Source organism: Corythoichthys intestinalis, chromosome 11, assembly GCF_030265065.1.
Source record: "Corythoichthys intestinalis isolate RoL2023-P3 chromosome 11, ASM3026506v1, whole genome shotgun sequence".
Classification (NCBI taxonomy): domain Eukaryota; kingdom Metazoa; phylum Chordata; class Actinopteri; order Syngnathiformes; family Syngnathidae; genus Corythoichthys; species Corythoichthys intestinalis.
This window is the reverse complement of record NC_080405.1, coordinates 36,917,227-36,943,401: the sequence shown is the minus strand read 5'-3', so window position 1 is coordinate 36,943,401 and position 26,175 is coordinate 36,917,227. Positions and strand designations below refer to the sequence as shown.

At 37.9% G+C, this 26,175-nt stretch overlaps 1 protein-coding gene across 1 annotated transcript in view; it reads left to right on the top strand.

Annotated features, from left to right (window-relative positions):
• tspan17 (tetraspanin 17) overlaps positions 1 to 24,955 on the top strand; it is a 34,513-nt gene extending 9,558 nt beyond the window's left edge. The window contains exons 2-8 of the mRNA XM_057849969.1: positions 8,412 to 8,462; positions 11,497 to 11,643; positions 13,180 to 13,350; positions 13,740 to 13,865; positions 15,806 to 15,853; positions 18,374 to 18,490; positions 18,677 to 24,955. Coding sequence (XP_057705952.1) covers positions 8,412 to 8,462; positions 11,497 to 11,643; positions 13,180 to 13,350; positions 13,740 to 13,865; positions 15,806 to 15,853; positions 18,374 to 18,490; positions 18,677 to 18,742 — 726 coding nt within the window. The 3' untranslated portion in view covers positions 18,743 to 24,955. The remainder of the gene's footprint in view (positions 1 to 8,411; positions 8,463 to 11,496; positions 11,644 to 13,179; positions 13,351 to 13,739; positions 13,866 to 15,805; positions 15,854 to 18,373; positions 18,491 to 18,676) is intronic.
• The last annotated feature ends 1,220 nt before the right edge of the window (positions 24,956 to 26,175 follow it).

The window sequence follows — 26,175 nt, the reverse complement described above, 5'->3', positions numbered from 1 at the left end:
TACAGCTTGACAGTGCATGAAAACAACAGCGCTGCAGCGCTGGTCAACGCTGAGTGGTTTCAGCTGCATTTTAAGTAAGAATTAATTTACAAAAATGTGCTTTATATACGCATGACTACATAAGGCTAATAAAAATAAAAAATAAAAATAAATCTTTAAAAAAATATATTTATAAGTTGAGTTTATTTGGCTGTATTAATGTACAATACATTTTCAGTTCTTGGAGTTTTTAAAGCCTTGTTTTCATTTTAATTTAAGCTAGCTGAAATGTTTACATCTTCATTAATTCAATATCATATTATTTTGTTTTTATGAAATTTAATGACCTTATAATACCATCATAATAACAATTTTAGAAGGGTAACATTATTACACGTCAGTAAGAGTTTTCCTTTGTGCATTTTGTACCTACCGGTTTGTAAATGTACCACCGTGATCGTTTTCATTGCGATTATTGATTTTTTTTCTAACTATATGTTAATCAATTTCTCTTTATATATAATAACTATCTCTTCATATATAATATACTTTATAATCATTCAATTACTATAACCCTTTTCATTCTGAATAAATTGCATACCATATTTTGTGCACTTCTATATGTAAAATCATATTTATGAACTATCTATGCCTTTTTATCCCGTCATCCCCAACTTCATTGACCCTGCAGCTCCATTTCTGACACCAGTAAAGCATGAATATTGCTCCTCTATAGAGGATACAGATAAGATTGATTGTGCGGTTCATTTTCAGAAGATTGGACTATTGCAGCAGTATATTTCCAGGTCTTGATTTTTTTTTTTTTTTTTTTTTTTTTTTTAAATCAGTCAGGACGCAGCAGCTAGTACAGAATGCTGCTGCCAGATCCCTTACAAATACAGTACAAGGAAACTGGACCACATTACACCAGTTTTGGAAATCATTACACTGGCTTCCAGTGAGTCAAAGGATAGACTAGAAATTGATACTGCTCGTCTATATAAAACACTTTCATGGCCTTGGACCAAAAGAATCATAGAGACCCCTAAGGTCATCTGGAACCGATCTGTTGTATGTTCCAAGAACAAGAACCAAGCAGGGTTGAGGTAGCATTTAGTATTATGCTCCTCACCTCTGAAACAAGTTACCTGAAGGTCTGAAGTGTGCTGAAACTGTTAGCTCCTTTTAAATCAGGACTAAAAACGCTTTTGTTTATCACAGCATATCCATAACGGTCTATATATTTTCACCTTCAAGCTATTTGCTTTTTATTCATTTTAAGTATAATTTTATTGCCTGTTTCAATTCTTTTTTTTCTTTTTTAATTTCATTTAGATTCTCAACAATAATATACTGTACATTGTACTTACAACAGTGAATGACGATAGTCCATTTCTCGATACATTACTTTTTTAACGGAAACAACAACAAAAAAGAAATTAAATAAATAATAAATTAATTAAAAAGTACATAAATAAAAAACATACAGCAACTTAAAATATTTGGGAGCACATCTGATATTGTTTTCTTACCCCCCAAAAAGTAAGGAGGTACTTTCTCTGTTGAGCATCAATTGAAATCCATTCTAATTGGTTTCACGTTTGTCCATTTGGACCATATCAAATAAAATGTATCAATCTCTAATTTAAAACTTTTGAACTAATGTTTTTAATTTTTAAAAATCTTTTTATCTCTGATCGTGGTTATTCATGTGATGTAAAGCACTTTGAATTGCTTTGTGTTGAATTATGCTATACAAATAAATTTGCATTGCCTGAGAATTCAACAAGTGCTTGTGGAGAGCTCTTCATTTGTTCTGTCTGAGTTCAGTATGAGATGCATGAACGGAAGTTGTGATAAGAGTAGACTGAGTTCATCGAGAGATCTCTCTGATTTCTCTGCCTGAGATCACAAATAGACACAAAAGTTGAGAAACTCTGAGAATTATATGAGAGCTCATTGAGATCTCTTCTGAAACTTAAAAGAGACTAAATTGAGATTTAGTGCATTTTATTGCTCCAGAGAAAAAACTGAGACACAGGAGAAATTAACCTTAGTCTCAGTTTGGCGTCACACAGATCTCACAGTTGTCTAGGAGAAATAAATGAGATATTTTGGAGATCTCTTTTCAGATTTTCTTTTCCTCTGGGTGGGCATGATAATCTATGAATGGATTGTCAAGAATTCTGTCAGCTGTGTGAAAATAATTGTTGATCACATCTTGAAGCAATAGAGGCAAAGTAACGAGCACTGCTACTATCACTGCTGGTATCAAAGCCTTAATGAGTTTGCAGACTAAAGATATGGAGGATCAAAGCTGCCAAAATTAAAAATAAATAAATCAATTAATAAAAGTGAGATAAGGTTAAAATATTAAAAACAAATGTGGAAATAAATACAAAAATAAATAAATAAATATCAATCAATAAATAAAAGTGCTCTTGTTTTTTTCCCCATTGTCAGTGAACATGAACATGGCAAAACTAATTCAAATAAGCGGGCGTTCATATGTGTGCCTTAGGTTGGAACTGTTCGCTTATTGGTTGGTTATGTAGATGCTAATGCTATGTAGGTGCTAACGGCTAGCGCTACGCTAATGTGGATGTCACTGTCGGATCGTGACCGGCTATTGGGGGAAAAAAGAAACAAAAATGTATATATCTGCCGTCATCGCCCAGTCAGAAGTGACTTCATTTTGTGCATGCACAGTAGCAATGACAGTGGACGCTGCTGCTTGTGGTATTTGCTAACATTTACTGCACATGCTAATCGCTAGCGCTAATCGTTGTCTGCAACTGCTGATATTGGCTTCTCGTTGGATTTGGTGATGACTAGCTCGTTACCCAATCTGTACTTTTTGTTTTACTTGGTCGTGTACAGGCAGACATTAGCTAGTCGATCACTGCACTTGCATGCCGATCGACCAATAAGTGAATAGTTATACGCACATAAGACCGCCCCCTCATTTGAATTAGTTTTGTCATTTTCATGTTCACTGACAATGAAAAAACGAGAGAAAAGCACTTTTATTTATTGATTAACGTTTATTTTTTGTTTTTTTATTCCACTTTTATTTTTATATTTATATAAATTTTATTTTTTACTTGTATTTAGTTATGTATTTCCATATTTAGTTTGCTTGTATTTTGTAAACTTTTTTGTAAATTTTTGTATTATAGTTATTTTTATTTTCACTTTTGTTTATTTATTCATGTATTTATTTTTAATGTTTGTAGCTTGGGTCCTTCATTATTAAAGATGCCTAAACTACACAAATGTTAGGGATAATTATGTTATGGGTGAAATCTCAGGATTTACCTAAACTTTTAAGGATGAATATGTGTAACTTGAAACACTCAAAGCTGAGGCACACATTAATTTTTGAAACTTTGCAACAACTACTGTTCTTAAATAATTTGAGACAAATGATTTGATTGGATTATATGGTAAGCAGAATTATTATTTTTCATCTTGACAGTTTCTGTCCAAGAGCTGTCATAGTCAAGTTAGCGCTGAAATGTCACTGCCATTGCAGTGCTAATGCCACAACATTGCCACAACATTGTCACGTGCACATCACTTAGTAATATGCTGTCAGACATCTGTCTCAATCTGGGTATTGCTTATGCAATAGTTACGTAATTTACAATATATATTTTTGCAGTGTTACATCAGTATCAATGCACAAACTGTCATTTGTACTATAATATCAAGTCATGTTATATACCAGGGTTCCCACGGGGACTTAAAAAGTCTTATAATGTCTTTAATTTAAAATCTGGATAATCAAGGTCTTAAATTTAATGGAAAATTACAGTAAGTATTAAATTTCCAAACGATGCGTTTAATGCCAGTGAAATCATCTAATGGTGTGTATTTGTTTTATTAACGGCCGTACGCTAAATAAGTGAGTTTTGGAATAATATGCTATACGGTACGTTGTTCGCAACGTCAGCGACTTGAGTTGTCGCCATAACGCCATTTCATGATTATTCGCGGTTGTAGAGGTGAGCGGGAAAATGCAATGATGTGGAAGTCTAATAAATGGATGGGAGATGGTTTAAGAGGTGGTTGGTCCCCAGTGAAAATAACAACAGTGCCTGGTGCAAAGTCTTGCAAAAAGACTTTTTCATTAGGGACAATGGGGGTCAAAGCCGTGGAGTCGCACATGAGTGGAGAAAAACACCAGCGGTCTGTGGCAGCAGTTCTGTGTTTACAGTGAAATAAATTTATTATTTTTTTCTTCATCAGAAATTGTTATGACATGGTTTGGCCTTACATTTTAAGGTATTAAAAATGTCTAAAAAATGTGACTTTTAAAATGGTGCAATAACCTTGTATATGGCGGAAAACACTCAAATGACTTGAAGTTCTGCTCTGAGACCCCCAATTTGGCAAAATTTCAAAATTGTCCTATGTGCATGTGTGATACATCACTGGAAAGCTTAAAATCTCAATTTTCTGGGGGAAGAAATATTTTGAACAGGAGGGCATTTTAAACAAACAAACAAAAAAATTAAACAGCAAAACCCTAACTGGAGGTGAGCACGCGAGAGCAGAATTAAAGACGCCATGATTTTAACAAAATATTATCGCGTACTTACCTCTTTTCGATCTAAAAAGTCCATGTAGCATTTATCACTGAGTGTGAAAACACAGCTGAGAATGGCTACAGCCGGATTTTATGGGTGCAATATGGTAATATAGCAAGGGTCGCGATGCACAAATCGCAGATATCACGGAGTGGTCGAGATTTTAATTTTCATATATTTACCCTTTCAAACGTTTTTTTTTTTTTTTTTTTCTTTTTTTTTTTTTTTCAATTTTTCTTTGTTTGGATCGATTATTTATCATCTAAATTATTGGGGAAAATGCGACAGTAACGAAAAAGATACAACTACCGGTAAGCGATAGCCATGAAGTAGATATCCATGACTTTTTTACAGACGCTAATTTTTTGATTGTGAAGTAATTTGGTTAAAGGTTTGAAATATGCGAGAGAATACATTTTTTAAGTCTTTTTTTTTTTTTTTTTTTAAACTAAGTATTAGACATCAATTAATGATTCTAAGCTAAAAGTGACATACATTTCGAATAATAGGATTACTTACCTTCTTTTTTTGGCTAGGTTGAAACAAAAGCGGTTGCGCGACGTCTGTAAACAGCAGTTTTCCAGGGTAAAACGGATGAATTAAAAATAATTTGGGGGCTTAATGCGCCGTGAATATGCTATGGCAGCATATAGACATATTGTTCTATTAAACTACTGCTCGTCTACAAAACACTTAATGGCCTTGGACCAAAATACATGCTTGACTTGTTAGAGTCCTATGAGACATCTAGACCCCTAAGGTCGTCTGGAACCGGTCTTCTGCATGTTCCAAGAACAAGAACCAAGCAGGGTGAGGCAGCATTTAGTTATTATGCTCCTCACCTCTGGAACAAGTTACCCGAACGTCTGAAGTATGCTCAAACTGTTAGCTCTTTTAAATCAGGGCTAAAAACGCTTTTGTTTAGCACTGCATATCTATAACTGTCTATATATTTCAATCTACCTGCTTTCTATTCCTCTTGTTTTTATCTCCATTGCTGATTTCAATTATTATTAGTAGTAGTAGTTTTTGTTTTATTTTTATTTTATTTATTTATTTTTATTCTGTGATTAAATGCGATCTTTTGTCTTCGTTTCTACGTTATGTTGATTTAAATGTGATTTTTATGATCTTCATGTGATGTAAAGCACTTTGAATTGCCTTGTGTTGAATTGTGCTATATAAATAACTTTGCCTTGCCTTGCCTTGCCTAAACACAACAGTTCTTTTGGCTATAAATACAGCAGTTTATTTGAAAGAGGGGTGCAAGAGCAGAAACTGTTTTTTCAGCCTTGTCTGTGTTTTCCGCCATATACTCTGTTGTATTACCACTATATCACCACTTGCTGCTAGTCACTTATTCACTTTATTCCTAATCTGTGTATACTCTTACCTGCTTTTTTCCCGCCTTATTGTACTTTTGTTTTATGTGGTGCACGTTATGGCAAAGATTTAAATCCTGTACTCTGTACAACGACAAAAAAGGCTTTGCATTCTATTCTATTCTATTCTATTCTATTCTATTCTATTCTATTTGCGGTTTTGTTTGGAATGGTCAAATAAGAGACATCTTGAAAATAGTACTGCTGTTCCATCTTTCTTTTCTAACTGGGAACCCCGTGTACATCCCTCACAGGGACAGGAAGGTAATGCTGGAAAGATTTTTCCCTAATCCTCCGGATATCACATCCTCAGCCTCTTAAGTGGCCTGGAGCAATGAACTGAACCAACAAATGCAATGATTAAGTCTGTCCACAGGACATAAAGTCAGAATTCACTTCTTTCCAACTGTTTGTATAAGGTGGTCATTAAGAGTGGGCCATTTAGCCTCAAAATCTTCACGATATTTCAAGTAAAATTGCGATAATGATATGGGAAATAAGACTGAACAATATTTGATTGCTGCTACTGGACAACAGAATTTGTATTGCACATATTGTTCAAGCCAACCGTATTTTCTACCGCAAGTTAAAGACTGCAAAACAAGTACAATGGATAAGTGACAGTTGGAAATGGAAACAACAATTTGTCAGCTCGTTTGTTTTTCCTGAGAAGCGAAATGTTACATAAGTTTAAAACGTGAACTTCAGTTATGTGTCTGCATATTTCACTGAATCAATAAAATCAATAAGGCGTTTAATTAAACAGCATTTTATAATGCGTAGAAAATGCAGCACAAAATGCTTATATGATAGTAACAAAAGCAGATGTACTGACATATTTTATCCCAAGGTTATGATAATTGGTTTCTCATTTAGTTTTATTTTTGATTCCCTCTAATTCATCTTTTAGAGCAGATTTGCTAGTTTTTATTTTCATTTATTTTAATTATTAGCTTTTGATTCATTTTTATTAGTTTTAGCACTAGTTTTAGTTTTTCGTAAATGTGATTATTTGTCTGGTGTAGGATTAAAAAATAGAATAAAACAAAAGAACTTTAAAAAAATGGATACACTCGTTTTGAATTTTATCATTTCTTATGTGTAGTTATTTTTTCTCATGATGAAATATGGGAACGAAGAGTGGAATATTTTTAATTTCGATACGTTTTAGACAGTTTTGTAAACGAGGCGCCCGCTTGCTAGTAGAGCTGGGAATCTTTGGGCACCTAACGATTCGATTACGATTACGATTCAGATGGTCCAATTCGATTCTAAAACGATTATTGATGCATTTTTGTAAAATATTTTGTACATTTGTTCCAAAATTGTTCAAAAATACTCCAGGCTAAACCAAACTACTATTTCAGTATCAAGTTAACATATAGCAGTAAACAAATATACAAAAATAACAGTAAATAAAAAACTCCAGTCCCCATTCTGTATCAGCAGGTTTAAACTACAATTCAATTAATTTAATGTTGTGAATCAACCGTTAAAGTTGTTAAAATTGCTCCCGTTAATCCATAATTTCCCTTTTGTCAACTTTCGACATGTGAAAATTTTAAAACTATTTTAAAGATAGATTCAAGTAAATATTTTACCGATTTAGGAGTATTTTAGATAAAAAGTTAATTAGGTTTGCTTGGAAGGTTCGCTACAACAGCCTTGCAGAGAAGTGTACTGCTTTAAGATGGCGGCCGTTTACTACGTGTGCATCTAGCTTTTTGTAGATGTGCTACATACGCTACCGCTACCGTAGTGCATCTAGTCTTATATAAATGATATCTACCGTAACATTATGTGGATGACGTACTTTTGTAGCAGCTTCAGGTATGTTGTTGTGTTTTTTTATCTCGTGGCATGAGTTGAGCTAGAGCCGTGAGTTGAGCATTGGCATTACCCGAGGGGCCGGGTAATGAGAAGCATGATGTTTAGCTACTCTCGCTCCGTTGCTCATTGACCGCGCGGCGCGCTGAGTGAGTTGTACTTCCGCTTTACTTGGCATATTTCAATAATCGGAATTTGGATGTTTGTGAATCGTTCTCGAATCTTCCACGGCCGAATCGCGAATAATCTAAGAATCGGAAATTTTGCACACCTCTACTTGCTAGTATGACCAAATTTAGAAGTGCTGACAAAACAGCATTTTGGGATTAAAAAATTGTCCTCATGCTGTTGCTTGGAAAGGCCTTAAGTGGGAAGACTAACTCTGTCTGGACATTTCACCCCATTTTGGCTGAACCTATTGACCATTAAGCCCCGGTTGCTTGATGGACAATACGACATCTGGTGTATGAGAATCTTGTCCTCTCTTTAGTCGATATTGATTTCAGGATGAAGTCCAAAAAAATATTGATGACTGTACGCTATGGCATAGCTCTAGTTAGCATATATACATGTTTCATTGTAAGCGTTCTTTCTGACGATGACCTGCATTCTTTGTGCTTTTGTTTTACAGCTTTTGGGAGCAGCATTCCTTGCCATAGGCCTGTGGGCATGGGCGGAGAAGGTACATTTCAACACACACAGTGCTCACAGGCATAGCTCACATTTTTCCAGTATTTTTAGAGGAGGTACAAGTAGACTGGGTCATATGGCCAAAAAAAGGATAGCATATTTCAAAACTTTTTAAAACAACCCTTCTGATTGACTTAACTTTTCCAATACTTATGGAGAACTGTATTCAAAAGACAATTTCATCTGAGCACATAAACATTATATAAGCATGTCAAATTCTGCTTGGGCCTTACAGTTTTTGTCTGTGGGGTCAGGGTTCTTTTGGAAAACCGCCATCTCTTGAAGCTAACTATGTATTTGTAACCGTATTTGATCACCAAAGGGCACCTGGTGTCATTAACCTCCAATTATCAATGTATCTGTATTTAAAACATCTTCCAAAATGTTGTTAGCAGTGAATATGTTAATTATGTTGAAATTATACAAGCCATTTCCATAAATACTGTCTTTGTGGGAGCACATTCTGATTAGTATTGTGGGGTCATGAACTGCAAATTGCCTGCATCTAAGTTCCTTTCTCAGGCATGAAAATTTCACCTGTCAGCGAAATTCGCCGTTTTGAAGTTAAAAAAAAAGGGTGACCTATGTGAATTGTTTAGATCCGAGGAGAAAATTATTAAAGCGGGGGGGGGGGGGGGGGTCGGAAGATTTTTTTTTTTTTAATGTCGGACACTTGGTAGGCAAGCAGGGAAAGCGGCACAAAGCCAAAAAAGCGCACCAGAGTGGCCAAAACATTTTACTTTTTTCAACGAAACAAAGGAGGGGACACATTTGTGTCCTGTCTCTTCAATGCCAAGCTTGGCTGCACGTCAGCCGTGAATGAACACCTAAAGCGTCGTCACCCAGTTGTAATTTTGGAAGACAATAGGACACAATTACAGGCTAGCAGATCGTAAGTCCATCTAACTAACTAACGACATGTTTTATTGAAGTTGTTAAGCCTGTCTCGATATCCATTTGTGGCACGGTAAATAAAATTGAGGGTGGTAATTTTCACAGCTGCGTTTTATCGCCGCGCATGCGTGCATACATTTGTGCGTGCGTGCACTGCGTGCTGATGGCATATGAGACTTCAGTTCCTTTCACAGATGTTTATTGGTTATCAACACGCCATAGAATTAAAGTTCAGACATACAAAATAAGGAAACACATCTATATTAAACACTGTAAATGTGAGCATTGCTACATTGAGGTTAATAGGGGAAAAAAGACAACCTACTTTAGCCTGCTATAAAAAAAAAAAAAAAATGGCAGTCTTCTCCAAAACGCAAACTTGCGGTTAAAAGGTGACACTTCAAACATGAAAAATCGCTGGTTAACGATTATTTTAATGATTATTTTGAATCATGTTGGAAAGGCGAAGTCAGTGTTCTGAATCTGTTACATTCCATTCATTTGCACTAGTTAATGCTATCACCATTTGACCTCATTGTTTATTTGTGATTTATTGTTGTTATTCACGTGTTTTTTTGTACTTTAGTAAAGAATTTAAGTGTACCAAGATATTTTTGTGAATTAATAAGCGTCATCAAAAATGTCGTTGCTAAATTACCGTAGTACAAAAAAAGGAGGGGGGGGGGGGTTATTAGATTAGTCGACCAATCGTAAAATAGTCAGCTGACTAATCCGGAGAAAATCAGTCGTTTGGGACAGTGCTAGTTGTACAGTGTACTGGAACATATTTCCTCCACACCCTTCTCACCTTTTTAACCCCTGACTCATTTTCATGCCTGCCTTCTGCAACATCTGAATATTTTAATGCTAATTGTAGATTTGGGAACAATTATAGTTGAGCATTTATATTTCAAACTGCCTGTCTGTAAAGCTTACCCGTGATTTTGAGAGAATGTTTTGTGCTTTTTTAAAATTTTGAAAAGTTTTCCTGTTGGTTCAGTGCTATCTGTCCAGCTCATTGTCGGTATAATGATAATATTGTGGCTCTCTAGGCTTATCAACTTCCTGTGTCCGGGATTTGACAACGGTGCAGAAACAAGCATTTCAGTGGCAATGTGAATGGCTGGTTTGGCATTACACATTAGATTGACTGATACACTGGTATGTTAGTTTCCATAGAAAAATTACTAATGGAAATATTGAAATGGCCAAACCTTTGCATGCCACTGTATGTTCAATGTAAGACGTTGGGTCAGATGGTTACCAGTTGAGACAATACCGCATATTGGCAGTAAATTATAGACAATGTATCGCCCAGCAAAATTTCTTACACAGTCACTGTGGGATATTTGGTGGCTATACACAACAAGTGAATTTGCCATCGCTGGTACATTATTAGCATTAAAAGAGGAGGTATTGTGTATGTGCTGAAACGAATACTTGAGCAACTCGGGTAACTCGAGTTTAAAAACTGATCCGAGTCATTTTATTTACCTCGAGGAATCGTTTAGTTTTGCCAGCTCTAAGCATCACGTTTTGCCCGGACTGGTGGTCAATATTGGATTAAATGTCTTTTTTTCTCATGTATATTTATAATTGCTCTTTACCTAAAAAAAAAAAAAAAATGTTTTATCCTATTACTCAATTAATCAATAGAATTTTCAGTCGATTACGAAAATATTCGATAGCTGCAGGCCTAATTTTATCATTTTTGTATGACAGTAATTTGGCTCTATAAAATCACAAAGGACATTTTGCAATAGAATAAAAACCTACTACGAAAAAAAAGTTTCGTGAGAAGAAAGCGTGGTGGAGCGTGGCCTCAAATGGCAGGATGCGCAGACAGGAAGGACAAGGATAGATCTGTTGAGAATATGGGCAGAATGTGAACTCTGCTTCTGATAAGTGTGACTTTATCACACAACTTTGTCAGCTCGATCGAAATATTCCAGTTATAATCACTAAAACATCATTTATTCATAAAGCAACCACAATTGTGAGGGTTTATTTTCACCTAGCAGTGTCATAGATTCAGCTTTAAATATTTCTCTTTGACATCTCACAGAAAAAAATGAGGACATTTGATGGAAATATCATTTTTACTGTTGTCTTTTTGTCTCCTCCTCCCTCAGGGAGTGCTGTCCAATCTGTCATCCATCACAGATCTTGGAGGTTTCGACCCTGTTTGGCTCTTCATTGTTGTCGGCGGGGTCATGTTCGTCTTGGGCTTTGCTGGCTGCATTGGAGCGCTACGGGAGAACACGCTCCTGCTTAAATTTGTAAGCCGCCTCATGATTTTCAAAGGCCACACACACACGCTTAGACACACAAATCTTACCACTTGAGATCTCTTTAAAAGAACAGCTCGTGCCCAGAGCAGAGGCTGCCGAAGTCGCAGGTGTCGCTGTAACACACTTGAAATAATTGATGGAAAGGATGCTGTCTGATCACCGAACATCTTTTAGTGTTGGGAACAAAATGCCAAAGCTACATTTTAGGGATGCATTTTGGTTCAGCTGAGCGCCAACACAGCCTACAATTTTAAGCAGCTATTACCTCCAGCCAATTCCATTAGCATCAGTAAGTCAGGCATCAGAGAGAGGCGCTAATAGGGTTTTGCTACATTAATCACTAGCCTGTCTACTACCTAGGTTTACTGAAACGGGATGACTTAATGCTACATTTGGGACTGCGGTTTTTGTTCCAAAAAATTAAGATTAAGCCTTCAATGACGTCTTTTCCAATTGAGCTGATGCTGGTATTCATTCCGGGTTCGCACCGGTTCTCTCTGTTTCGATCAACCAAGTAGTGGACCACGGGGCTGAAACGGGTGCTTAGTAGGCACAAAGTTCTTTCTGGGCCACCGTGAAGCACGCACTGCATCAGGTGGCTCCAATTTAGCACAGTGACGATGAAAAATTGGGTTTTGGGAAGCCTGTGATAAGAACCAACAAAGAACATGCACTAAACGAGCGCCCTTGTTCTTTTATACCCCTTTTCCACTAAAAGGACGAGTGAGCCCATTGGGTGCTTGGGCTCGTGCCATGCTTCGTTGGTTGAATTACATGCTTCCCAAGAACTGGTTTGGTTTTCTATCCGCAACGAGTCAAAGTGGAGCCATGTCACCGCATCATTGTAAAACGTCCAATTTATCTAAAAAATATTTGCACAAATACACCCGCGATTCACGCATGCATTTTCAAGATACATATATATATATACATATATATATATATATATATATGATAGGCCTGCACAATATATCGTTTGAACATCGCGATATGTACATGCGCAATAGTCGCGGGACGTGCAAATGTTTTTTTTTTTTTAATTATCATTTTTTTATTTGAATATGTAAACTTTTGTTTTGTTTAATAAAAGCAGCAAGTGTGCAGAGATGTGGCCACCTGGATCCCTTTTACATTCATCTTCATAATTCACAGATGAAGCCCCTTAGCCTGGAGTAAACTGTATTATATGAGCACAATGTTGTCATGGTGAGTCAAACAAAGTCTTCCGAAACAAAGCTATTCAAGTCATCCGGTGAAAATTCTTCAAGTCTTAATATTCCAATATACTAGTATATCGCAATATATCGCAAAACCACAAAAAGTCGCAATGTAAGTTTTTTCCAATATTGTTCAGCCCTACTACATGACCCAAAATGTGCTGTGCACATACATGGACACGAGGTCGTTAAGGGTTAATTTTTTTCTAATTAGCAAAAATAGTCACTTGCCCTATGAAAGGTTAATCGGTAGTTATTGTTCATGTGTACTGAGTACTGACCCTCATGTGTGTGACCTTTTTTTTAGTTCTCCGTGTTCCTGGGTTTGATCTTCTTCTTAGAGCTCACCGCGGGAATCCTCGCCTTCGTCTTTAAGGATTGGATCAAAGACCAGCTCAACTTTTTCATTAACAACAATATCAAGGCTTACCGAGATGACATCGACTTGCAAAACCTCATTGATTTCGCCCAGGGATATGTAAGTGTTCCTGTGGTGCCTAAAACTAGTTTCCGAACAGAATTCTTGCTTTTCTGAAGTCTTGTTTGAATTGAGATATTCATACAGAGAGGGACCAATCTGTTATTAATGTCAACATTAACATGGATGTGTTTATCCAATTATAGTATTTGGCAAAGGTGAGATAATTGGTTTTTGTATAAACAGTGGGCTTGTTTGCTACACAAAGCTGATTAGCATTTCTGTTGTCTATTATCTGTAGCAGCTGTATTGCCACCATTAGCAGACAACCCACACAAGCTGAGCCAGTGCTGTGGCTCAGCCTTTTCAAGATCAGATCAAACAAAATCCATGCCAGTTGGTTGTACACTAATTGCCAGTTACGTTTCTGCCTGTTGTTCTTTTCTTAGTGGTCATGCTGCGGTGCTAACGGACCCAACGACTGGAACTTGAACATGTACTTCAACTGCACTGACCAGAATCCCAGTAGGGAGCGCTGTGGTGTCCCCTTTTCTTGCTGTGTCAAAGACCCTGTGGTGAGACACTGAAACCAATTAACACTATAAATGTAGTGCTCTGGACAAGGGGTGTGATAAAATATCGAAATGGTGATATATTGTGATACTTTGTATCCCAAAAGGTTATCGATATGCTACTGCCAAGAATCGAGATATCGTTTTAAAAAGGTGTCAATGTTAAACAAAACATTAAAAAAAAAATAAAAAAAAAAGAACCAACAACTAACTACCAAAATCTTCCACCATAATAGTGTCTCAGTTAACTGTAAGGCTGCCATTGACGGTGCTCGAAACCCAGTCCATTTAGTACGAACGTTCATTCATTCAAAACCAGAGCATTCACAGTCATTCTGTCACTTGCTGTTCTTTTTAGGGCATTTACAGATCATTTCCTGTTGAGTTTGAGTCACTGCCTATTCATTTGGGTGATTCCCAGGTTACTTCCTGTTCTGTAACTTGAAATAAACAGGAAGTGACCCATAAAATACCCCAAAATCAACAGGAAATAACAGAAAATAAACAGGTAAATGATCTTAAATGGCCCAAAATTACCTCATTGCCTGGCATTGGCTGCCACTGACGGCCATAGACGTTCAATCCGTTTGAAGTGGGAGGGATGGCAGCGAATGAACATTCGTTCATTCCCTCATAGTTCAAATGGATTGGACGTCTGATAGTGATAAACTCATTCCAATTCACAGCAGAAGCTTGTTTTTCTGTTAGTTGTTTTTAGAAAATCCTAGAATGATTTCCTGACCAATGTATCGATAATCGTTGTATCGCCATATCGTCAGATCATCTCTATCGTGAGCTTTGTATCGCAAATCGTATCGTATCGTGAGGTATCAAGAGGTTCCCACTCCTACTCTGGACCCACCAAAGTCAAATACAGTGGTACCTCGACATCTGACGTAAAATTTGACTAGCCATTTGTTTCTACATCCGACAACATGCTCGAAATAGGACGATTTATGACAGCGCCGCAGTATCTTTGTTTTCCCGTAAGAGGGACGCGTGGCGGATTTTCTTGTGAGAGAAATCAGCACGGGAAAAAAAGGAATAAGGTGAGGCTTACCATCAAAATTAAGATGGAAATGAGAGACAAATATTAGCGGGGTGTGCGCATCCATGAACTGGCTCGACAATATGGCCGTAGAATGTCTACAGTAACATCGTCAAAGAAATCGTCATCTTCGTCAGGTTTTTAAATCATTTATTTCAAAACTTGGGCAACACAACAGGCCTACTGTCCTTGGCCGTTGACACAGGCAACAAAAGAACATTAAAAGAGAAAGTGTAATCTCTACCGCACCTTACTCGGTCACGTCAGCCACACTGTGCGTTCAGGTACAGCACGCAAAACACATTCGCCACATTAGAACCTGATTCCATACTAGGAGTATTATTATTTATAGTTTATTTGTTTTGCTATGTTTACGAGCCATTTGTAATAGTACCAGAAGTATTTATTAAGGATTTAGTGTAAGTTTTCGGGCTGTGGAACGAATTAATGGAATTATAATGTATTCTTATGGGAAAATCCTGCTCGAGATACGACCATTGCTACTTTCAAACAAGGTCCTGGAACGAATGAACTTTTTACGTAGAGGTACCACTGTAAGATCTGTTCTGGGACTAACCTCCAATTTTAACACGTTTAAATTACCATTTTTATTAAAAATTGTAATTCAATTAATCAGTTACATCATAAAACATTAACTGTAAATTAATTTTAAAAATGTAAATGTAAAGGTCTCGTTTGACATCTTTGCATGACCTCAGGACACATCTGACTTTAGAGGTTCACATTCTGAATGGTGCAATTTTTGGGGCATTTACCGTTAAAGATTACTTTAAAGACTACTCTGACTACACTCGGTTTGTGTTGAAATCGTGTGAATTTCCATCAGCATCTGACAGACATTACCACTTGATTTCACTTGTTTTTGTCTTTATAGGGCGTCGTCAACAGGCAGTGTGGTTATGATGCTCGAATAGATTTAACGGTATGTATTGACAGATATGTTTTTTTTTTTTTTTTTTTTATCGTTTGACTTCACTTTGCATTATGAATGGGCATCATAAGAAATTAATAGATTGTTAAAAATTCTGAGTGCAACAAAAAACTAATAGATTGATAAAAATTCTGAGTGCAACATAAAAGTATGAACAGGTATAAAATGTAAGCGCTTTAGTATGTTGTTCCATGTGAAAGCTCAAAGTGGTATAAATGCCAACTGAATACAAATTCTGTACATGTACAGTTTCACCACAAGTAAAAATATCTCAAACTTCATATTTTGGTGCCGTCATAAACCGAAGACCCCCTGTAATTTTTTTTTTGCCCGAGACCCACCCATAATGCGTGTGTGAGCCGCTTTTGGATCCTTCCCCACCAGTTAAGAATCACTGGGTGAAACAACATGACATGAACTATGGGAAGTTAGTCTATATTAAGACTTTGGAGATGTCAAGATGAATTTTCTCATTCCATTAAGAATACTAAAGGTGCACTGATTGGTCGGTTGACTGCTCGATAGGGGGCGATTTCATAAATTTTGGGGGACCAGTGATCAGCCGATCCTTTAAAACAGAACAGATCTTGTCTGCCGAATTAGCCCACTGGCATTTGGTCCTAGACATTATAATGAGCATATAAGTGCACTTGTTGGGTATTTTCATCCTTTGTGTTTACAATTATAATGTCTGCTGCTCTTTTGCTCCGTTGATTGCTCTGTTTGTAGTGACGTTACATATATTCACTGTGTGGTAATTGTGGAAAAAAATGTTTTGTGGCCACTAGATGGAATAACTACTTTGTCTTTCATTTTTAAATGAATTTAGTCCGATAATACCTGTTTTGTGTAAGCTCACATTTGGCTCACTTTCAGACTGCTTTAGCATCAAAAGGTATTAAGATATTAAAAAAAGTAATTTTGTAGTTTTTTTCTTTTCTTTTTTTCCTTCATCCTTTTCTTTTTGTAAAGCAAAATACTGCTACATTCTCATTTTTGCTAAACGAAATAAAAATTGAATAGTTTGGAAAGAATTTTCAATTATTTTTAGAGAACTCCATGTGCAGTTAAAAAAATTCTAGTTTCAAAGGTCATGTTCAGTGTTTTATAATAAAACAAGATTGATTGTAATGTTAGAGGTGTATGCTGTTTTTCATGAAAAAAAAAAATGGGTTCATGAAAAAAAAATGGGGATCAACAAAAATTGAGATCTGCCGGTCAGGCTTTTCAAAAGTTGGTGATCGGCCAGAAAATTGTCAAATACCCCTAAAGTATACCACAGTTGCTTACAGATTCCTGAAAATAGGGAAAATTTTGAATGCCCTTCCCTTACTTCTCCGTGTATATTTTATTCAAGCCGAGGTCAAGAGCTTGTGCTAGACGGAACTTTCAGATAGGCACATCATTTAAATTGCGCAGGTCTGCTGGAGAGCACGTAGCTGCCTGTTCTTGTAGAAATCACACGTTTCTTGTGAGTGAATGTGCTCACAAGGTCGCGCTGATTGAAATGACCCAAGAAGATGAGTGTAAAGTGGCAATCAGCTTAAGTATGATTGGGATTTAAATTTCTAATTTCCTTGCCGAAATAAGATCCAAGAGAGAAATGTCCCAAAACATTAGTAGGGTATCTCCAGAATCTGAGTTAATTACCCAGGCTCCTGTGCACGCTTCCTGCCTTAATAACAGATTGTTCCTTTAGCAGGTATAATTAGCCTCCCGTTATAGACTGGATTGCGGCCTTACGCCACTCTGTAATTGGCATTCGGCTGGGTTATGCCAGTCGCCTCTCTTCTGTGTGTGTGTGGGTGTGTGTGTGTGGGGGGTGTGGCTGTTACGACTCACTGCACTGCAGTCCGTCAGATTGCTTGTTGCTAGGTGCACCGCAGCACAGTGATGCGCTGGCTGTTGAGTAGGTATGAACTCATTCTTCTCGTGTTTGTTTACGCCCTGGCGACTAATATTTTGCCGGAGCTATCAGTGATGTGCAGCTTGTTTATGGAGCGATAAAGAGAAAACAGCCATCCAACCAAAGCTGAAAATGAAATAGCCTCTGAGAAAATTAAACACCTGGACTACTCGCTACTTTTTAAAAATTTGATACAACAGAGCTCCCTTCATCCTCTGTTTCGTTGAGAGCTCTTGTCAGGTTATGCTTGTGATCAAAGTGTTCCCTTAATGTGATGTTGCACAATTTTTTCCAATTAGTGTACACAGCAGTGAGTATAACACACACTGGAGTAGTATCCGTCAGGGACGGGAAGCAGCCTCTTCTGGTTTGCTGAGGCCTGACGTTGCCGTCTGTGAAACACTCCCCCGTTTTCTAGTGGAGCGAGTGACTCAACCATCACTCACATTTTCCTGTGACACAGGAGTCAAACGTTCCCTGCCGTGTTTGTTTTCTCCTTCTTTAGTCATGGGTCAGAGTTCAGGAGGTTGTTTTCCTGTCACACTAAAGCCATTTGTTTTCTGCTTCATGACTTGGATTTTGTTGTTTTGCTTTACTTTTGATAGATGCTGGATCAACATAAAACTATCTATACCAAAGGCTGTGTTGGACAGTTTGAAAAGTGGGTGCAGGACAACCTAATTATTGTTGCTAGCAGCTTTGTCGGGATTGCACTTTTACAGGTGAGTTGACCTTGCTTGTGTGTTTATATAATTTGAAAACAAAAGTAAACATAACACATTAGTGGATTTTTTGTCGTCACTGCCACCTTGTGGCCAGATCTAAACTGCCTTTCAAATCTCCACAGGACGCCTGATTGCCTCTTTCCACCAATATGAACATTTTTAATCCTCTCATTTCCTCACCAGATTTTTGGAATCTGCCTTGCTCAAAACCTTGTCAACGACATCAAAGCTGTCAAAGCCAACTGGTGATTGGGGAGGTGGCTTGAGAAGTCTTGTCCCTTCGAACCTTTGCAGCTCTCAAGGCAGTCATCCTGTCTGATGTGTAACTGTGCTGAGAGCTAAGTGGCACTTCATACACAAAACTGTGCTCCCTGTTTAGTAGGTCATAAACTCTTAGAACTGAACTTTTTCAAAACGAAACCTTGTTTTTCCTTTTCACCTGGGATATTATGAAGATCCTGGATGAAGACCCTTTCGCTCTTTTCTTTTTCCTTTTTTTATAAATATATTTTTAAACAGTTTTTTTTTTTTTTTGCCTTTGACAAGTGTGTTTATGTCAAGATGTTGTTGCACAGAGATCCTTGTCAGATGGGAGGTTAGAAGCCATGGAAGAAAATAATACAAACGGAAGCAACCTCTTCATTTAGGTCAAGCGTACATTGTCCATTCTCACCCATCACTGAACCCATGGATTACTCTGTTTTCATTGGTGACCCTTGTTGGCCTTGGCTGGTCACGCCTGACACTTTCGATGTTTCAGGACATGTTCAGTCCGAGTGGAAATGTAAAAAGTGCCATTAATTTTCAGTGATTGTCCTCCTGTATGCAACAAGCCCACAATACCTCAGGGCATGTCTTAAAATTGATTGTGTCGGCCTTGTTTAAAATGTTTCTCTTTCCGTCCACAACTCCGATGATGGACGTACTTTATGCAAAGAGAATTCAATTTATGAACTGGTAATAGGATGGGGAAAGTCACGATAGCTACCATACTTTGTTTTTCTCACAGCATTCTTCAGGCACATAGGATTGCTGGATTGGGGCCTTTTAACCACAATTGTCTTATGCTTAAATTCTATCATCACTTATGTGTTTTGGCATTTATTTACTTATTTCATATAGATTATATAAAGATTTTAAAGCACGTGGGAACTGGCTCTATTTCAGTCTGACCAAATATTGCCCATAAGCAAAGGTTTTACACTTTTTATTTTTTAGAAAGATAATATAGCGTTTTTAGATATGCAGAATGTGAATTTACTATCCCTTTTAATTTAGGGAAGTATCAGTTTACAGGAAAAAAGGAAAAATATAGTTGTAACAAGATAAACCAGATTGCATGGATTATAAATCCATGCGGTCATGTCAATTTGCTTGGATTGCTTTTCAATATACTTGGAAATATGTTACGTTTCAACATCGTCGTTATAATATGAATGATGCTTGAACATGAACTACATTATTTTGGAGAAGAATGCAGTACAATGCTCCTATTGTCATTTTATCATGTTATTGGCCAAAGGCTAATGAATTATTCAATTGTGTTTCATTTTGCACCTCACCTATTTGTCTTGTTTTATCTTGACAAGAGCTGCTCGTTTAACCCTTTAAAGGGCAAATGACTATTTTTTGTAATTAAAAAAAAAATCACCCTTAAACACCTGGTATCCAAATGTATAGATGTCATATTTTCAGTCATGTAGACCGCAAAAATAAACATTTGGTATACAAGTGTGGCCTGTATGACTTAAAATGTGATGTCCACATAAGCAGACACCAGTTTTAAATGGTAATTATAGTATTTTGAATTATTAATCATTATGGTCATTTTGAAATATAATTTTGTATACATTTTTTACAAATACATCAAATTATAAATCAATAAAATGTTTATTTAAAACTAATAAAAACTAGTGAAGCTCTCTGAGAGAGCCGTTGAGTTACATAGGCTAATCCAGGGGTCTGCAAACCGAAACCTTACAACTGATCCAGCACAGGCAGTTTAACCAATGAGAGGTCTGGGGAAACAAGCGCCTGACTGCAATGAACTGATAGCATTTGTAAGACAACAGATTGCAAGGCTTCTAATTATGCCTTTATTCATTTTTGAGTTATCTTAAAAACATACAAACATGGATATAGATAAAAAATACAAAATCTCCACCTTCTGTAAATTATACACTCTGGTGGAGGTAATTGAAATGAACAAAAATAGAAATATACTTTGGTTATGGTCCCGAATAAAACTCTAAAATTGATTTTTAAATTTGTCATTTCCATACTTTATTCCATAGTATTTAATTTATTGCCTGCTATTGACAAGGACGGACATCCAATGAATTTAAACTGGAAGGACTGGCTGCGAATGCTGATCTTTGCTCATCCATTCTGACTGCCTGCCTCTTCCTGTCTAAATACATTCGACGTCTAGCACCATTAATGGCAGCCAATAAGTTAAACGACAGCCCTATAAAGGGTTAATGTGACGAGCAGCATCTTGTCTCGCCTGTCAGCAGAATCATCTTGCTGCATAGATTGTCATCATAGCGAGATGTCTATGTCTCTTTCCAACTGATGCAGCGCACTGTCACCATGTTGGTGGGATGCACTCTACTAAAGCCCCTCAAAAAGAAAAAAAAAACATGAAAGATGAGCTGCCTTCATAATCTGGGAACAGCACACCAACGTTTTTTTTACCTAAGAAATACGTATATGGAATTTCACTCTGTCACAGCGTGTGATCTCAAGCAGTGTGTACATGTCACATGGCGCGCTCGCCTACGTACCTGTGTTTGGTAGCCTGTCATCCAGATGTATTTTTACACGGTCTGTTTGAACAACAAGACACACGGCAAGTTGTTTTCAAACTATATTCTTCAACTAGCTATTTTTCTCAGTACTGCGAATGATGTGTTTTAGTTGTTATCAGTGGGTGAGCATGAAAAAAACATCGATTTGCCTTTAAACCCGATGTAGAATTATTTACAGCGTCAAACGCAGCTTGTCGCTCACCAAATTATGCAGCATTTGCCTGATGTGACAGTTGTCTTTACTTTCAATATCCACAACAGATCAGCACCCCCCACCCCTGCCAGCCTCTCGCATTTGATCCCTTAAGTTTCCGTTTACACACAATGAAATAAATCATGAGTCACTTTGTTAAGAACACTTGAATGTGAGTGTTTGCTCACTGCTGGAAACACACGGTGCCATGCTTGAGTGTGGTGGGAGTTAGCGGGTACCTGTACAAAAAGCAGAACGTTTTGGGAATGCTTACCTTTGATAAATAAGAAAGATGTGGTTGGTCTAGCAAACAGGGCTGCAATGATCTCACTGGATAGATAATGGGCCCGTTTACCTTTCAGCCATTTGTTTGTTCTTCAGTTTTGGGGAGAAAACGAGCCTGTTTCGAATTTTTCTTTTCATATGTGTGAACAAAAAAATGGGAAATGATTCATCTTCCATTTTTTGATTCATAATTGATAGTTGGAAAATGGAAAACAAGCCTTACATAAACCTTACAGAAGAAGAAAAATGAAAAGCCGAAAGGTACACAGACCATAATGCCATATTACGTACATTGTAGCAGCGATTCTTGAATCCTCAAAAATTGTCGATGACTTAAGCCTGAGTTATGCACCTGCGTTGCGGTGACGGCGAAGTGACTACGGCGTCAATGAGCATTCAATAGTTCTGCGGTGAGGGAACGCGTTGCTCTGTAATTCACCACCAAGCCACTAGAGGGGTGTGGCGTTATGTTTGTACGGTTTTGGGGCAAGCTTGTTGACTTCCGCTAGTCGAGTTTAACGGAGAAAAAATAAACAATGCAAGATGGAACGCTTGAATGTAAATCTTCAGCTCATCACCATTGAATAAATGTTGATCATACAAATGTTGAGGGGCAAGCGACGCAGAAGATGCTTTCGAGGCGGTCTGGTCGACTTTTGATGCCGCACAGAGAGTTCTAGACTCGGGTGGAGACCAGCAATCTGTGGCGGCTAGCTTCAAACTGGTGTCGAGCACTGCGTCCAGTGTTTTGTTCGAGGTCTGCAAAGCCCTCCGACCCGATTTGTTTGCCTGGTTATACTACCAGCCAGTGGGAAGCCATAGTAGATTTCTGGGTCCATGGAATTTCCCAAACTGCGTTGGAAGCCTTGATGTTAAAGTTATCATAAAAGCACCGAGGCACTCTCAATCAGTGATGATGTAACTTGTTTGAACTGTCTGTTGTTGAAAATTAAACATCAAAACAACTCTTTTGGCACCAAACATGTGCTTTATTCTTCAGATATTTGAAGTGTGACTCGTAAATAAGTTACAGACTCACAGCAAACATATGTACACAATAAATGATGAAGTACACCAACCAAAAATGTGACATAAAATGATAAAAAGCTGGCAGTTTTTGGCTGACTGGGTCACCGTTTCGTGTGGCCACTCGATTCCGAACACACTCGTCTCGGTGGTTCTTCCATTTTTTTTTTTAATTCAATCGCTGACCTTGCCATTTGGCAATCTTTATGATGTCTTGACGAGACTTGCTCTTCGATGATACTCCCGTAGGCATGGTCCATTTTTGCGTGTTGAAAAAGGTTTGATTCTATTTTATAATGGTGGTGATTTCACGCTGAACCGGAAACAACAGGCTGAGCGGACCAATCACAGTCCATTTCCACCATGTCATATGCGTCGACGCGACGCTAGGGTTTGAAAATTCAATAACACGTCAGGCTACGGCGCAGGGTCGTAAATCGGGTCTTCCTTGACGGCGCAGGTCTGACGCGGAAGAATAACTCGGCCTTTAAGGGGCTGTTTGCTTTTGCTTCACGGCAACCTCATAGCTACGGCGTCGGCTGTGTACCCTGCTTGGACCCTACGCCGTAGGCTGACGTGGACCTCCCAAAAATCCTGACTACGCGTCATGGTAATGCGTTTCGACGTGAACGGCAAGGACTGTGACTGGTCCACACAAAACGTCATTTGTCAAATTGTTGTCATAGCGAAAAAGAAATGGACCAGGTCAAGGAAAGAATCATCGAGGAAGTAAGGAAATAAAGCCACCTTGAAACACTACAAGGGCTGCTAAATGGCAAACAATTCGTGGCGAGGAATCACTGAAAACACTGGGCTGGAGGTCGCAGAGTGTATGAAAATGTGGAAGAGCATTTTCAACATTTGTAGTATAAGTTTGTTTTTTTTTTATTTCGATGAAATTCCAGTTCAGGAAACGGCTGCTCGTCCGTCTCTGACATTAAAGAAGCAGAGTACAATGTGAAGCCCCGCGAAACCACACAAAGAATAAGGATACATCTCCTAGTGGTTGGACGGCGCACTATGCAGAGCTTCAAATGCTCATCGACGGCGTAGGGTTGACACCATAGCTATTGGCCATTGGCCTGACGCAGAAGCATAAACCATGCATTAATTTGTATGCCTTTTAAAGTAGGGTTGGAGAACAAAAGCGCTTTCTATTTTGTCTTTTTATTATAATGGCCTTGCATGAACTTGTGAATTTCCCAGCTTTCTCAATGGGCATTTAAATCAATCTCACGGACGTGTCTTGTATATCCCATGAATGGTCAAAGTGGGAAACAGCATGGACCTAGTACACGCTCTTCTTACCACAAGTTAGCTTTATGCAGTACACTGCACAAATGAGGAATGTGAATCATCAATGATGCTTTTTTGTTGCTATCAGTTTTTCTGTGTAAAATAAATTGAACATTCCATTTCTTGCGTTTTTTGGCATTGACAGTCAAAGAAGTCATTGTCATCCCACGCTTAAGTCTCTCTTCAGGCAACCAGTTGCTGGAAACCGTAGCAACATCATCAGAGGTGATGTACCTCCGGAGGGATTGTCTGGGCCACTTTCTGGCTATTGTGATTGTTGTTAACAGAAATGCGTTAGTTCTCACTGCAACACTGCATCAGTTATCAAATGCGCTATTTGGAATTCTTTCCACCTCATGATGGTTTTTTAAATTAGACAAGATGTGTTCGACCATAAATCTTTTTGCCTTGCAGAAACCACTGAATATTCCAAACGGCTTGGGTGATGATGGCCTAATAAAGAAATCCTATCAGTCAATATGAAAACTGTGGGACATGGTCTGTTACACTGTATAATGTGTTGAAATATGCTTCTTTCATATATTAAAGGATTTATATCATAACACCTACCTTTTGTCTTATTGTAATACACCCATCCAGGGATCAATTCTCATGTGCTTTACTATTTCACTGGATTTGCACCGTCACTGTTTTTTCGCATCGTAATTACATTATAACCAGTCACACCATTAGCTACACTTGAACAATCAGAGGGTTCATCACAATAAACATTTTTGGCCTTTGGGACTCTATAGGCAGCTGATTAGTTCCGGCTGGCTCAGCGGAAACAAGCTCTGGTGTGGTCACAAATCCAAAAACCCAGGTGTTTTCTTTGAGGTCATTGGGAGTGTTTTTTAAATGGCTTTGAAGATATTTTGCCACACCATCCGGTGACACATGAGAGGAAAGCAGTGCACCAACAACACTATGTGAAGTGGTGTTGGATGCTTCTGACCTCCACTCGGTCAGGTTGCTGAAAATGTTGGCCTCCCAAATTCCAGCAGAATCAGTGACTGCCTCTCCTATCTCTGAGTAGAAGTCACTGAGGCTGTAAAACGCTCCTTGGTTGCGCTTGCTGCCCAAAGTTCATAAATACTCTGGATGTTGTTGGGCTGTCCTAGTTGACACACCTCTGCCATGTCGAGCAGAATGTGATCGTAACAACAAAGTACACCTTTATTAATATTGTTTTTTTTGTAACAGAAAATACGTAAAGTTCATCAATTTGCCTATATTAGAAAAGAAAACGTCAAATCCAAACTAAAAATACACTCAAGGTCCATTTTTTTTACTATTTGATACTGAAAATGTAATTAAATCAATTAGTAATAATACATTCAAATTGATTTGCCACATTAACTCATGAGGACAATATGCCAAACAATTTTACCAAGAAAACAAAAATTAATATAACAAAAATAACAGCGTCACTGGACAGAGGGACAGTTTATTTTTGCTGCAGGCAGTACCAGCTCCTTTGCTATGGTGTGGGGTTATTTTACACTAAGCAACTTAGTATGCCATCTTATAAGATGTTAACAGTGCTCGCTGGTTTACTGATGAAACTGGATGATTGTTGGCAATATTCGGCACATTTTCGCTGGGAAAAAAAGAGGCTTTTTAATGTGACTGAGGTCTAATGTCTTTAAGTGACATCTTAATTGTATTGGCTTTCCGCTGCAAACATTTTTAGACACCGTAAACAGACTGTTATTTCCTCGCCTCCCACTGTATTAAAAGCCAAAGAAACAGTACATATGCCTCTCCTCGTCTTAGCTTTTCATATCTCCAGTGCTCTTTGCTGTTTGCTCTTGTTTAGTTCAAAAATACTGCGCACACTCAGAAAATGAGCGCGCCACTGTCACCCACTGAGTGGATGTTAAATTGCACTTTATTCTAGTAGCAAAATGTTTCCCGAGGTCACATATGCCACCCCCAGCATCTCTCTGTGCCCCACTATTTGAGAAGTACTGGCCTAAATAGTTTACATGTGTTTGTTTTAAAGGTGTCCTGTGGCAAGTCCCATAGGGCATGCTCAGGAGTATCACCTATGTTGGTGTTGGAGCTCGTTC